The sequence below is a fragment of the Cataglyphis hispanica genome, chromosome 3, assembly GCF_021464435.1.
Source record: "Cataglyphis hispanica isolate Lineage 1 chromosome 3, ULB_Chis1_1.0, whole genome shotgun sequence".
Lineage (NCBI taxonomy): Eukaryota > Metazoa > Arthropoda > Insecta > Hymenoptera > Formicidae > Cataglyphis > Cataglyphis hispanica.
In genome coordinates this window covers 9,943,246-9,958,599 of record NC_065956.1, presented here as the reverse complement: position 1 = coordinate 9,958,599, position 15,354 = coordinate 9,943,246, and the positions used below count along the sequence as shown (strand labels likewise).

Sequence of the window (15,354 nt, the reverse complement as noted above, 5' to 3'; positions counted from 1 at the left end):
CCCGCATCCAACTACCGATTGTTCGAAATTAACACGGTCTTCTCGAATCTCTCATTCTTTAAATATGTTTTTTAGACACGCTATTCTGTGTTTAGAGTATTGGCATCACAAGTACAATGAATCTATTCCAATCAAATGTAATGTTAATTAAATATGTAATAATTAGTAAATGTGATTGTATGTGTGCGGCGTCCTAGATTTGCCGGATGTTCTTCTGGCATGCCATAGATATAGTAGATGAAAAATTGAATTAATATATAATAATTAAACACCAAGAATTAAAAAATTGTCAACAATAATAAATAAAAAGTCTTAATTTCCAATTAACTATAAGACAAAGAGAAATTTTGTTGAATAATTAATTTTAGAAATCGTGCAAAGAATCCATTGTTAAAAAATAATATGGTAAAAAAAAGCAAGACATTTTATAAATTATTTGCAAAATTTCTTTATAAAAAATATTTATAAATTGCGTATGATTCACTGCTTATTAATTCTAATTTTTAATTTTTAATTTTTATTATCATTATGCCATTAAATGATCTTAAGGTACACATAAGACATCATTTAACGATCATAAGGCTGCACATTTTTCTACGAAATCTGCTAATTTAAAATTAAAATATATTAGAAAAACACAAACGATTAATTACTCTTACAATAAATATTTTTATGATATTCTCCTCCAGATGCAAGCAATTGACAAAGATTTCGACATTTCCTAAATTTGGACAGACAGCGAACGGGAGAAACGCACTTCCGACTCGTTCGCTTCCGCTCGCGGGCATTCGTACACAGCTGGAGACTCTTTCCCCTAGCGCTGAATGACTACTACTAACAAAATGCAATTATTTTTAAAAAGGATGTAGGGACACACGAGCGCATAACAGTTTCCAGGGGACGGTACGCTCCGATCAGGCACGTAGGTGCTCTATCTAGTAGACTGTAAGTGCCATATCGACGATGGGGCCGACATGGGGCTGAATGGTTCCGTTTAATATTTTCGCTATCGCGTTGTCGGGAGCGACGTGCCATAAATTGTTTATAATAGGGCCGATGATTGATGCCCTCATTCGTACTCATTTGATTTTGTGAAACATGATTAATATTTCTCTTAATATGTGTGAAATCTCGGAAAGGAATTGTTTTTATTCTACGATAATATCTTTTACTTATTATTAGATAAATATTCAATATTTTTAAATTTAAATTTCATTAGATGCACTTATTAAAGCGATGTATGTTTAATAATTAATACAAGGATTAATGAAAGCAGATAAAATTAGAAACCCTGAGTGTCATAAAGGTGATCTTTTCCCAATTCGACGCAACTGAATCGATCTGCAAGAAGAAACTCCCTTGATATCGCGAGGGAGGAGTCGAATTTGGCGCAGACGCGGCTTCGGCGAAAAGCATACTCTTGCGTACACGAAATCTTGCTAATAATTTCGCCAGTACATTCGCGAAGTTTACCAGACGCGTTTCATTCTGTTTCATCACACTCCGATAATTTTATTCTGTGCCTTTACTGCTACAGATTTGGAACAATAAATTTAAGTAGTTATTATCATAAGAATGCCTCTTCATTAAATTTTTGTTATCTCGGATCTGTTACATTGCCGATATAAAAAAATTGCAATAAAATAATTGTAAACAAAGTTTATAGAGAGGAAGGTAGAAGAGGAAGGTAGTGACTTTGCAATGTTAAAATCAAGATGAGAGTCGACAAAAAGAAGAACGAGTCAAAGGCACGAATAATGTTGTGTCAAAGACATCTAGAAAAAGTTTTGAAACTACTTCGTTGATTGCCATCGATGAATTAGAAATATATTTTTTATTTTCGTAAAAGTAAGTACAGCTTACTTAAAAAAAAATCTAAGTTTTTATTTTTTTTTTAAGTGATTTTTATTCCAAAGCGATAATTCTCCGATAATTACAATAAAATTATTTTAAGAAATACTCTCTCTTGTCATTACATTCGTGATATTTTTTATAACATTTGTATATATATATATAAGGTGTCTGAAAATTCGCACAACACCCTTTAAAAAAGGTAGAGAGTGTTATTCTGAACAGAAAAGTCTTGTATCATTTTTTTCGATAACGCTTAATAAAAGAGTTATTATTGAGTGAAGTCTGGCAATTCAGTGCCGACCTTTAGCTGGAAGCACGTCAATGAGCCGCGCGCTTAGCATGTGTGCGTGAGCGCTCAGCTGTTTACAGCGTCTCACTGACGTGCCTCTGGCTAAAGATCGGCGACGATTGGCCAGACTTTACTCAATGATAACTCTCTTATTAAGCGTTATAAAAAAAAATGATACAGGACTTTTCTCCTCAGTTTTATCTGCTTTATCTGCATACGACGGGTGATGCGATTGACGCCGGACACCCTGTATATATATATATATATATATATATATATATATATATATATGTATATATATTCGCGGATGTTTTAATATATATGTTAGCCTAATTTGCATGCAAATGCTAATCTGTTGCTCGACGACTATTCGCTGAAGACTATGCCAGCTGATCCGAGAAACTATGGATTGGAAACATAGAAACATTTGAAAGTTCACGCTCGAATGAAAAAGTTTATCATCTCAACTGACAAAAATAGCTCTCTCGATTCCTCTCCTCAATGCTCACTTCATCGTCGGAAAAAAAAAGAGACGATGGGTCCAACAGACGTATACACGCAGCTACGTAGATCGCTTGTGTGTAAAATTCGCGCCTCCGGGATGGCAAAATGCACGTACCAGCCGTTAAACGGGCTCTGCAAAAGAGAAATTGAGAGAGAAATCATAAATAAAATAAAATAAAAACATATATATTTAAATCATCTGTCAAATCTTTTCAAAAATAAAAATGTGTAATTAAATGAACAATTTGCATCACTTGATTTTTGCAAAAGGAAGAGATCGCTTAATTATTTATTACAACGACAATTCTCGCTTATATCCGTAATGAAAAAATATCTTTTAGATTTTATTTTTACAAAGTTTACATATAATAGATAGACTGAAAACGTAAAACATCTCAGTATTATATTATTATCAAGATCATTATTTTACAAATTGCAAAATGTATCTATCTACGGCCCTGACGACTACTGGCATTCACGGACTCAGCGAGAGTTCGGCTTTCTTTCAGATGTTAGAGTACTGGTGGATGGCGAACAACGAAACTGGACGCAATGGCAGCGACGACGTGGCGATCGAAGAGGTGCTACAGAATCCAGGATTAGTGATGCTCTTTGTCGGCTATCCGCGGTGGCTGCTGTACTTCGCTGCCATCTGTTGTATTCTCTTCATGCTAATCGGCATCCCGGGAAATCTCATTACGGTGATCGCATTGTTTCGCACCAAAAAGGTTCGTAATTATAGCTATAGTCCCACACCATGTGATAATGATAAATGTTAAAAAAAGAAAATTAAAAAGAATTAAAAACAATTTAAATAAATTGAAAGTTGATCGATTAATTAATATAACTTTTACATGATTTTCATGTTAAATCAAGAGTTAATATCAAGATGATTTTGATAAAAAGATAAAGACATAAATTGATGTTCTTGAAAGTTGATAATCCTGAAATGTCTATATGAAACATGTACTAATAATACGCTTTTATAAAAAATCTGTAAAAATTGGTTTTCGTTACTTATGATTTTCGTGACTTACACGGAAAGGGACTTTGTATGCCATAATGAATTCGTGTTATACTCAAGACATGCACCAGTTACTTGAATTTCCGGCACAGCTTACGCGCAGAATCTTAAAAGCCGTCCGAGTGATTTACCTCGAGTCATTATACCTCTTTTATTCTACGAAACATTAATCTCAGCAACAATGAGTAAAGACAGTTAAATTGGACAAAATATTTCTAAATTGAACGTGCTTGGTTCATAATTTTTTCAAGAGATAAATTTGTTTTATATTACTTTATATACTATATTTTTATATAAATTCTATATTATTTTGTATACTTATATCTTATATAGTATATAAAATAATAATATACTATATTTTATATACTATATCTTATATAAATTTTATATTATTTTATATATTATATTTTATATGCTGCATTATAATACAATTTTTAAATTTTATATAATAATTAAATTACAGTCGCTCAAAGTTAATATTTCAGAAAATGTTTCTTTATTACAAGCTGATGAACGCAGTCATGAACGGTCATTGGTACGATTCTAACAAATGAGCCCTCTTGGGGGCTTAAGTTAAGTCAACTGAGTTGACTTAGCTCAATGAGTTAAATTTGGAATAGATTACACGGAACTGCGTGCATACACAATCGTGTGTTTGCACGAAAGTTCACGTACTTCGATGTGATATAATCGATAGCTAGAATTAAATCAGGAAGTCTCCATCAATTTTATCGTATTTCGTTGCATAGAATTTGAAAGAGTTTATTCGACAAGCTATGCAAATTAATTTTCACCATTTTCACAAATTTATCATATTATTTGTATGTCAATGAATCGACACGTTAATCATAATCGTTAATCAGATAATTTTAAACGCGATTTATAAATACATTTTGAGCACGATTAATAGAATCTGATAAATAATTTATAATTGTGCATGTGTGGAACTAAATGTATAATTTTATTATTTTGTAATTTTTTATATAATTATTTTACAACACTTTAATTTTATTGCAGTTAAAGAATGCCACCGCAGTTTTCATCATGAATCTCTCGATATCAGATTTGATGTTCTGTTGCTTTAATTTACCGCTCGCAACTTCCACATTCTGGCACAGTTCGTGGTTATATGGACCACTTCTCTGTCGGTTGTTTCCGCTCTTGAGATACGGCCTCGTTGCAGTCAGCCTCTTCAGCGTTCTCGCAATCACGATCAATCGCTACATCATGATCGGTCATCCCGGTCTCTACCCTACGTAAGTGACTACTGAGACTCTTTTCCTCTCTCGCCGTATAGATAAAATTTAATTTTTTATAACTATTTTAAACATTAAATTTAAAACATTGAATTTAAATTATTATTGTATATAAGAAATTGATAAAATAAATAAATAGAGTTAAAAATATGTTATTAAATTTTTTAATTTTTTAATGGTCAAATATTATTTTTAGATTGTATAAAACAAGATACTTGATACCGATGGTCTTGACGATATGGATCGTCGCTTTTGGTCTGCTGATCGTCACGTGGTTTGAGAAATTCGGACGTTTTGGTTTGGATCCTATTATCGGATCCTGTTCGATCTTACCGGATATAAACGGGCGGAGTCCAAAGGAATTTCTTTTCTTTCTCGCGTTTCTAATACCCTGCCTCGCTATTATTATTTGCTATGCTAGGATTTTCTATATCGTTCGCGAAACTGCCTCAAAGAGCAGGGGCAGAGATAAGACCAATGTGGAACCTACGGAAACCAGCCATGATGTAATTATGAATGGGATAAAATTGATTGTCAAAAAAAATTAGAGGAATTGATTATTAATGAAACATTAGTCAAAACATATTTCTGCTTCATTAGATTTAAAATTAAATAAGTTATATTAAAATTAAGTTATATTAAAATGAAATAAATATAATTTTGTTAATTCTTCTTTTCTAAACTCAAAAAACTTTATTTAATTTATTAAAATATAGTTGTAGTGTCTTATACATTATAGCGACGCTTGGATCTCGTTTTTGATCGCAATCATCATTTTACAGCAACAGTCCACGAAGAACCAGGAGCAAGAGTCTGTTCTTTGCGATCCCTCCTTATCGATGCGAGCAATTTTTCTTAATCCAGACGAAAAAATAGATCTCGAGCCATCAACATCCGTTAACGAAGATTCTTCCTGCTCTAAACAGTCGATTCACGATCAACAAAAAACAGATTGCATGCCGAGACCGCATGTAGACAATCCAACGGCGATTATCAGCCTCGATCCAAACTTTAACAGCGACTACAATGTTCTTCACGTCGGCGAATCGGAGGACATATCGTTCGTGAATAATTGCGAGAAATCGGAACTCACAGAAATGAAACTGTTTTCGAATAGAAACCAGAACGAGTTGCAGCGAAAGTCGTCGAGAAACTCTTGCGGGCGGTTGGAAAGACTTACTAGCCAAGCATCCCTTATCGTGGAGTCGTCGCTGGCGCGACTCGCCCGTGGCGATCGTTCAGATTTACCCGAAATTCTTGTGAATTCGAGATCGCACTCGCCCGCGAGGAAGACGTTTCGCAGGGAATCAAAATTCAAGAGCGTTGGCAGGATCCGCAACGGCGGCGAACTCGTCGTCACGCCCAGAATGTCCGCCAAGGATCGGAAGCTACTGCAAATGATCCTCGTGATATTTGTGTCGTTCCTGGTTTGCTATCTACCGATCACCGTCACGAAGCTCTTTCCTGGCGCAATCGACTGGCGGGGTCTCAACATCGTCGGCTATATACTCATCTACTTGACGACCTGCATCAATCCCGTCATCTACGTCGTGATGAGTTCCGAATACAGAAGCGCGTATAAATATGTCTTGCTGTGTAAAGGTGAGCAGAGAGCGAACAAGAGAAGACTGCCGGGTTTGCTGATGTTCGGTTAAACTCGTAAATGTTATCGTTAATTTTATAAATAATACGGTAAATATAATAAATAAATAATGTGTATAATTTATATTTATTATATTATTTATATGATCAATACATTGAGAAAACTCAAATTGTTAGCGCTCAATGTTTTTTGTCTTGTAATCATGAAGTAATACCTTCAAGGATAGCTAATCGCTCTTTCGGATAGTTAAAATTGACTGCTTATTGTTAAAACAAAGAATGTAGATTTTTAACGTAGTTAAATCAATAAAAATAATTTTATTGATTTTGACATACATATTAAATATAAAGTAAGGATATAATATTAAATATATAAAGTAGTAAAGAATTATTTCTTTGATGCGTTTCTCTCTTCTCGCCGTTTCGCTTTGCGTGTAGTTAAATGACAATGATTGTTATTAATATTCTCGCATCAAATATCTACTAACTAGAAAATGTAATTTCATGTCTAAATGATCTCTTTACATTAAAAATGTTTATAATTTCTTGTATATCTCCTGTTAGCGATATTTAACCTTCTAATTTTTGCAGACTTTTATTGAATGGTATTAAATTATTGTTAAAAACCAAAATTTATAATATTGCATTTAAAAATTTTAATATTATATATTTTTTTTACAAATATCTTAATATAAAAGAAAATTCACATTTTTCTTTAAAAAATCTTCAAGAATTATGAACTATAGATTAAGAACCGTTGATTTGTACTGTACATACAAGTGCATCTCTCACTAAATATTTATATAGATATTTATGGATATTTAATATTTTATAGATATTTAATATTTTTTTACAACGAGGTAGTTAAATTATTAATTTCAGATAAAAATATTACATATAAGAAATGAGCCTATCTATACAATCCCCTTATCCATATACTTGAGTTTAATTTTCTTCAAGAAAAAGCTACCTGTTATTATTAACCCATTGATAGAGTGCTAAATGCAATTATTTTTATAATAATATGTTTTCTGTAATAATTTCAGCCTGTCTAATTACATCATCAATATCACATCTAACACTGCAATATTCAATCTCTTATTATCTTAATGAAAAGATTTAATTTTCTTCCCCTACATTCAGCTCTAATGACTTTTCATCAATCATTTCTTGCCCAATTTGAGAAAACCTATTTTTTTTATGTATATGTATATATATATATATATATATATATATATATATATATATTTAATAATTCTATTTAAAAAAATATTTAGAGCTGAAGGGATTTTTCTCGATGTTAATACTGATATTGATCTCTCGTTAATAGTATTCAATTTTTATCGAGATTGGCTGGCACTGACGCCGCTTGTATCGTACTGATGTTCATAGTAGGTGGCCAGCTTTTTTCCTGATTACTGCTGTTGTTCTTGGGTGTGACCTTCGTGATGTCTAACTTGCCACTATTATCGCGATTCTTATAGTATAATCCACCGGCTGCGGCGCACATGCCGATCCCGCCAAGTACCATCAGCCATTTCAGAAAACTGCAAATCAAAATTTTAAGTTAATGTTTGATTTAATATTAATAAAGTTTAAAAAAAATTTAAAGAAATTAAAAAATAATTATTATTTATATATTTGTAATAATTATGTTGCTCGCGGATAAAGTTAAATAGATCACAAGCCACATACTAAGTAAGAATATTAGGTATCCATCAAATATAATTATTCGAGAAATATTGCCGAGAAATATAAGCTCACTTGACAACTGCCATTGCCTTGAACACCACCTTGACCTTGTTAACAAACTCGTCGTCGAGCAATATTCCTTCTTCCACCCAAAAAAGCGGCAGCAATGCTTCCGGGAAGTTCTTCATCAATTTAAATTTCGGGATTGGTTGTATGAACATGTTAAACTGCAACCGCTTGTGCGCTCGTATCGGCGTAGCTGTCATCGGTTCGAAGTCCATGTCCATTTCATGATCCTCCTGTCAATGGAAATAATTTAATCGACGATTATATACTTTTCATCATATTTATCTATTTACGTAATATGTTTTTAACGATATATTTTCTTCTTATATTATGATCGATATCTACATATATTTTTAACTCTTGTCGATTGTACCTGGTTAGGATGCAAACCATCAACCAAATCGAACCAATTTTTCTCGCAATCGTAAAAATGCGGAGGCGATCCGATGATAGGAGCACCTACACATTTCGTCATGTCATAGAGATTTCTCGTCAGGCAAGTGTCCGGTGTCGGGCAAAAACACTTTTCCATAGGATTCTTGCTCATGTCTCCTAGATCTGCCGTGTAATGAAGAGTATTGACACCTGTAAATTCAAAAATGCTATCAAGCATGATAAGAAAAAAGTCAAATGATGATAAGAATGTATATTTGTTTCCGTTACTTTACTAATGCTTTTTCGTTTTTCAAGAGAAAAATTAGAATAATAATAGTAACATTATAAAAAATTTATTAAAATTATTAAAAAGACAATAAAATTATTTTTATTATGATATTGTATTTATCTTGTTACTATAGTAATTTTATGTCTGAAAAGCTATAAACTTAATTGTAATTTTAGTAACATAATGGGATTTTTAATTTACATTCAAAATAATTTTTGTATTCGTTTGACAAGATAATTTTTCTTTCTGTGCACTTGATTGCTTCAAACAATTTATATACCTTTGACTTTGCTGTGATAACGATAATGCGCGCTGATACTTCGACAGATCTCATATCCGAACGAGACGATGTCGTCGTCCGGTCCGAACAGAGGTGGGAAGATCGTGGAATCAGTACCGTTGAAAGCATTGCAGTGATCCTCTGGCCAAATATCCAACGCAGGCTTTCCATCCCATTCCAGGACGCGACCGACGTCCTTATAATTTTTAATACCGCGTAGAACCTTCATACGCTGCGGCACGGTAGTCCCGTTTTTCTAATAAAATTATTTGTAATTATTGTTAATACAATACGTGGTTACTTTTTATGATTTTTTCGTATTTTTCACGTACACATTTTTCGTAATCATAATATTCAATCACAATCACTTCTATTCAGAGTTGCGGTCAGATAATGACAGTTACTATTCCCATACATGACTCGCTTTTTTTCAACATATCATTAGACCGATAATTTATATTTAGTCAACATGCCTCCAAGAATGGCAGAAAAGTTACATTAACCGGAACAATAACCGGTAATAATATGCTTTATATGTATCCACACATATGAAATATTACAGAATATATATACATATGCACAAAAGATATAACCGAATATTTCAAAAATAAATTATTTAAATCGATAAACATGTGAAGAATTCTAATTAACTTTATTAAAAGTAATTGTGACAGGAAAAAAATGAAAAAATATTTTCTTTTAAAGAAAACTCCTCTCAAATATGGTTAAAATTTTAAATATAATTGTATAATTTTTATATCAATAATTAAAGATTTTTTTTTAGGACTGAGAGAAATCACCTACCCCGCCAAAGAGGGAGAACTTGTAACGATCTTCCCCATCTGGCACCAGATCTTTCGCTTCCGTCTTTAGTACGTTGCACACCGCCGAACCAGCAAAATCTTTCACCGTACAGTCGACTGGCAAACCATCAAAAAGTATTTCCTTGGCTTTGGCTTTTATAAATAACGAAGCTGGCTTGTGGAAGATGCTGTCGACCGCTTTGCCTATGTTATTCAATATATTAACAAATGTTCTTAACAAATTTAATTAATTGATCGAATTGGATCGGGCCCAACAATTGTGTAGTGATTTCTTTTTTTTTTTGCACCTCATCGGAACTAAAGCTTTCTCTATTTTCATCAAAATTAGATTTAATCGTATATATGAACTGCGAGTAAGACGGCGATCGAGACGATAATCTTAAGTGCACTCTTGACGAAGGTACATATATGCATTATATAGAGAAACATATCTTTCTCACGTCCCACTTTGAACCTTCCGGCGTGCATTGTTATAGTCCGAGTCGACCGACCTACGCGATACGCGGCCGATACCGTGGCCGCAATCAATACACGACATTGAAAGGAAATAATGATATGTATATACGTACCAACAACCGGCATCGCGGCAGGCTTATCCTTCAGGGTCATCATTGCCATGCTCAAGATCATGAGATGCGGAAACACCATGTCCTCTTCGCCCGTCAATCCGTTGCTCTTCTTGCGATTGAAGAACCACGTGGACTTCATACTGTATTCGACGCTATCCTCGTCCTCCCGATCGATGAGATCGAACTTCACCTTGTACTCGCTAAAATGGATATCCGAGTTTTTGAACATTTTAAAGAATAGATAAACTTATCAAAGATCTTAAAAAAAGTTTAATTATTGCGGATCAAATTAAAATTTAGACAATCGCAATAAAATTAAACATATAAAAAAAAAAGAGATTGGAAGAGAAGAGCGTACAAAAATGGATCAAAAAATTTTTAATGAAAGCAAATTAAATGACAGATTAACTTTTTACTTGCATTTATACGTATAATAATTAATAAATAATAAATTTTTAAATAATTTTACGATCGAAGCGACTCACTCGTAAAAGAACGGTCCGACTTCTTGCACTATTGGCTTTTGACCTTGTACAATTTCATCAGGATTGGTTATATTGAACATATAAATCTTGAAGTCCAGTGGCAGCGGGAAATTCGACCACATTTCGCGAATCTCGCTGCCTGGTTTCAGCGCGATAGCCTACGAACATTAGATCTTGTTAATTTCACAAAGAAATGGACATAAATTAGAATAAATGATTACGATATTTCCATACTTTCAATAACTAAAAATTTTCATAGTTTCACAAGATATAATTTTTATTTGTATTTTAATATACATATATGAATTCAAGATTTTTTTTTAGATAAAGCTATTCTACTGGTGGTAATTCAGTAACCGATATATAGGTTTAATAACATTAAATTTGCAATTTCGCAATCAAGAAAAGATCACGAAAATTGCGCAAGTCATAATCTTAACGTAACAGACGCAAATATACATATATATATTTATATCTATTAAATCTACGCTGTAAAAATCAAGTATATTTGTTAGCTATGATAATAGTGCGACCATCTCTGAAAATATTTTCTTGTAAAACAAAAAAAATTGTCATACTTTTACCATTTTTCGATTGGAGACTAGAATATGTAATGAGAATACTGGAAGAATATGCTAGAAAATTATAACTACTGACAGCAGGGTTCAAGGATGTTGCGCTGTACACTTTCGCGGAATAACTTGATCGTTTCATAATATTCAGTAAAGTCGTAACGATTTGAATCAGGCTATAAAAAATTTTTCTAGGTAAACCAAGTACTTGAACGTGACAATAAAAAATTCAATAGTTCATTACATTAATGTTTGTTAAAATAATACATATTATATTGTGTTTAAGAGCGCATTTCAAAAGTAGAAAATACTATAAATATGTCAACATATAACCACAAAATATATTATAAGAAAATAATCAAAAAAGATATTATATATAAAAACAAGATATGTAAAAAAAATAAACAATCTTAATATGTAATCCTGTAAAAAAAAATATTAGAGTCTACAAAAGCATCTTTCGATACATTCCTGAGTTAATTACACGAGTCATGCAAGAATAAAAATGTTGAATAAGTGAAGATTTGATGTTCTTCAATTACAATAAAGATATTTCAAAAAAGTGCTGTAAAGTTGCTTTTTTATCGTAACGATGTATACTACTATTTGACAATTCAAAATAATGAGATGAAAGTGGCATAAATCGCTGTATAAGTATTATTACCATTACACTTATTAAGTTGACATGTGGAATAAGTAATACTAATGCGAAATTAATTGTGGTATATATAATTTGTTTACCTTCTTGATCTGCGACCTAATTAAGGAGGGAAATCCACACCATGTTATAATGCCGAAAACAAACATAACTCCACCGCCGATTGCGAGTTTCTTTATAGACACCATTTTAACGCTCTATGAAAGTAGAAATATTGAGTAATATTTAAAAACGTAAACGTACGATTAAAATCTAGATGGATATTTTTTTTGCACGAAAAAGCAAGTTAAATACGATAATCTCCTCAAAAATTAAAGCTAAATTTCCGTTGTTATAATAGTAACATATTATTGTATATCTGTCGGAAATTAATATCATTTAATCACGACCAACTGCGCCATTCAATTACAAATATCATCACAATATTTCATAAAATATCAAAACCAATTGCTAAAAGTTTTAGTTTCAAACTAAAAAAAATCGCACTTATAATTTAATTTTCTCTGAATTCCATTCTTGCGGATTGACGAGAATCGAAAGTCACTTTTGCAACATTAAATCAACATTAATACGATTGAAACCTTATTGTATGCTTCAAGAACACGGAGCACTTTGTCGAAGGCTTTGTCGAAAAACGGGAACACATGTAGGAAATGAAAACGCTTCATAACATCGTATATCCTCCGAAGGGTGTGTACGGTGACATCAAGCGCGCGTTTTTTGGAAACCATGAATCTCTAATTTTGTGTACTCTTGGCAATTTCACATTAATTTTAATCTAAAAATAGAGTCTTTTCCTCATTACATTAATAAAAGAAAAATTCACGATCGTTTGTCTCGTATGCGTAATTTTTTAAATTGATATCTTTACGAAAAATTCTGTCCATGTATGTGTGTATATAAAATCAAATGCAATATATATTATTATATATAAATAAATTATTGTTAATTATATTAATGATAATATATCGTTACATATAACAACAAAAATGTAGTTTACAAAAAATGTAATTTTCACATAAAATATTATTAAATTTAGTTAAAGAATAAAAAAAAATATTATAAAAAGAAAAATAAAATAAAATATGAAACATTAGAGAAATTTTTGAAAAAAATAAAACTTTTTTGATGTGACAAAATATCCAAGTTATGATCTATAAAACTGATAGAGAAACACTAATAGAGAAATAAATTAGAGTAATAATTTTTTAGATTAGCTTTCTGAGTTTAAATATAATTATGAAAAAAAAATGAAGAGAAAGAGATGTTTGAGAAAAATTTGTTTTACGCGATCTAAATCGTATTCGTTGAGTCTATTTTTATATTCGTAATCCAAACAAGTGAATTAAGCACATAATCTTCTTCCTTCAATATCGGTATCCGTATGTATTTCAGTATTTAATATCATTGATATTCAGCTTATAATTATTTGATTTCTCACATAATCTCTTTCGTCAATTTTCCTTTAAAAAATATCGTTTTGCGTAAAATTTATTTTTTTTCTCCTCGTTTGATCCATAAAAAGAAACAGTCAACATGTATACAAAAATTTAAGTTCCAAATGCTCAAATTTTAAATCACTTCTTTCGTCGCGCAAACAAATCCACAGATTACTCTCGTTTATATCCACGCTTTAAATCCCGTAGATGGATATCTCATTGTCAGTCTATCGCCAGAACCGGGTAGGGAAACGAGTTCACGGATCGCGACGCGAGATGCGAAAACCTCGACCTTCCCCGTCTTCGCACCTGTGTGGTCTCCTTGCCAATGGTCTTCACGCCACCCTCGTCGTCGACGTCGTCGTTGATCGTGCGCGGCTCGTCGCGAACAAACTGTCCGGGCGATAATGACGGCGACGTCTTACACCAGGCCGGCGTCGGCGTACTCCTGCTCCCCGGCCCCATTGCAAACTTCTTAGTTTCCCTTACTTAAACGGCGCGGTATCTCGAGCACAGCGGGATACAACTTTATTCTACTTCGAGCGCGATGCGATCGAAAACCTGAAATTCACTCGCTGACTTGCAAAATCATGCGTGAGTCAATCATGCTAGAGATCCTCTAATGAAAGTCACGAGATGACACTCTGACCGAATGAACTAAACTGTTCGATGCACAAATAGCTATATAATGATTGTCAATTCTAAACAACTTATTTAGAGAAGAAGACTGTATAATGCACTATCATATTCTAAGAATAAGATAAAATTAAAAAGTAATTTCGCATTAATTTTACTTTTATTTTCACATTTCTAATGTAATATATATTCAAATCTCTTTCCAAAATCTTTTACAAAAAAATGTTAGAATCTAAGATTTATCTCAAAGCAAGTTACTATGCACTGAAATAATTAGAATAATAGAATTAATTAGAAAAATTAATTAAGCAAAATTAAAACACAAGTGCATTATTTTGTAACTTTCGTTGAAAGATTTTTAAATTACGTAATATTTCTTCTCGTGCAATTCTTATGGCCATAGACAGATTATCTAAAGCAGTCTTAAAATTATATTATAAATCATAAAAAATTGCAATTATTGAAATTTTTTCTATTTTTATTTTTCCTATTTAATTTTGTTAAATATATAGCTCTTTGTGGTGAATACACCACGCGTGTTACTTAAAAATATATATAATTTGCAATAATGTGACGTCTTAATAATAGCTAAGTTATAAGTGTGATCTATATAGATGATTAATATTAAATGATTTACATTTAATATTAATATTAATTACTTCTCGATCGATTAAAACATTGCACTTTTCACGAAGTCTATATAAGCATACGAACAAGCAATGGCTGAAATTACTGACAATTACTGTTAATAATTACTAATTATATAGCTATTCATCTGTTAATATATATATTACAAACGTTGATAATTTTGCACTATTAGTGTAACTTAAAAGTAATTTATTAATCAGAAATAACAACAATTAAAATTTATAAATATAATATTATTCTAAAATTTAATATATTACTTTGTCAATATTTAATAATATTTTAAGAGAGAAAA

General features: G+C 31.9%; 2 protein-coding genes across 2 annotated transcripts; one reads left to right on the top strand and one right to left on the bottom strand.

Annotated features, from left to right (window-relative positions):
- The first annotated feature begins 1,547 nt into the window (after positions 1-1,547).
- On the top strand, positions 1,548-6,599 carry LOC126848326 (G-protein coupled receptor moody). The gene is made up of 5 exons (XM_050589137.1): positions 1,548-1,848; positions 3,157-3,375; positions 4,689-4,927; positions 5,124-5,433; positions 5,710-6,599. Exons 2-5 carry the CDS (start codon positions 3,157-3,159, stop codon positions 6,580-6,582), a joined length of 1,641 nt encoding a protein of 546 aa, XP_050445094.1. The 5' UTR covers positions 1,548-1,848; the 3' UTR covers positions 6,583-6,599.
- A 47-nt stretch (positions 6,600-6,646) lies between these two features.
- Positions 6,647-14,172, bottom strand: LOC126848327 (sensory neuron membrane protein 1-like). Its single transcript, XM_050589138.1, has 9 exons — positions 14,088-14,172; positions 12,423-12,536; positions 11,110-11,267; positions 10,625-10,824; positions 10,036-10,238; positions 9,232-9,487; positions 8,661-8,872; positions 8,294-8,520; positions 6,647-8,076 (listed from the first exon to the last, which is right to left on the bottom strand). Exons 2-9 carry the CDS (start codon positions 12,525-12,527, stop codon positions 7,863-7,865), a joined length of 1,575 nt encoding a protein of 524 aa, XP_050445095.1. The 5' UTR covers positions 12,528-12,536; positions 14,088-14,172; the 3' UTR covers positions 6,647-7,862.
- Positions 14,173-15,354: the final 1,182 nt, after the last annotated feature.

What these genes read in the sequence shown, in the direction of transcription:
- LOC126848327 (XM_050589138.1), bottom strand. Translation starts at nt 12,527, where the DNA reads ATGGTGTCTATAAAGAAACTCGCAATCGGCGGTGGAGTTATGTTTGTT. An exon ending in TGCCGCGATGCCGGTTGTTG is followed by an intron (nt 10,239 to 10,624) that starts GTACGTATATAC and finishes TGAATAACATAG; the next exon opens with GCAAAGCGGTCGACAGCATC. An exon ending in AGTTCTCCCTCTTTGGCGGG is followed by an intron (nt 9,488 to 10,035) that starts GTAGGTGATTTC and finishes TAATTTTATTAG; the next exon opens with AAAAACGGGACTACCGTGCC.
- LOC126848326 (XM_050589137.1), top strand. Translation starts at nt 3,157, where the DNA reads ATGTTAGAGTACTGGTGGATGGCGAACAACGAAACTGGACGCAATGGC. An exon ending in CATTGTTTCGCACCAAAAAG is followed by an intron (nt 3,376 to 4,688) that starts GTTCGTAATTAT and finishes ATTTTATTGCAG; the next exon opens with TTAAAGAATGCCACCGCAGT. An exon ending in CTACGGAAACCAGCCATGAT is followed by an intron (nt 5,434 to 5,709) that starts GTAATTATGAAT and finishes ATCATTTTACAG; the next exon opens with CAACAGTCCACGAAGAACCA.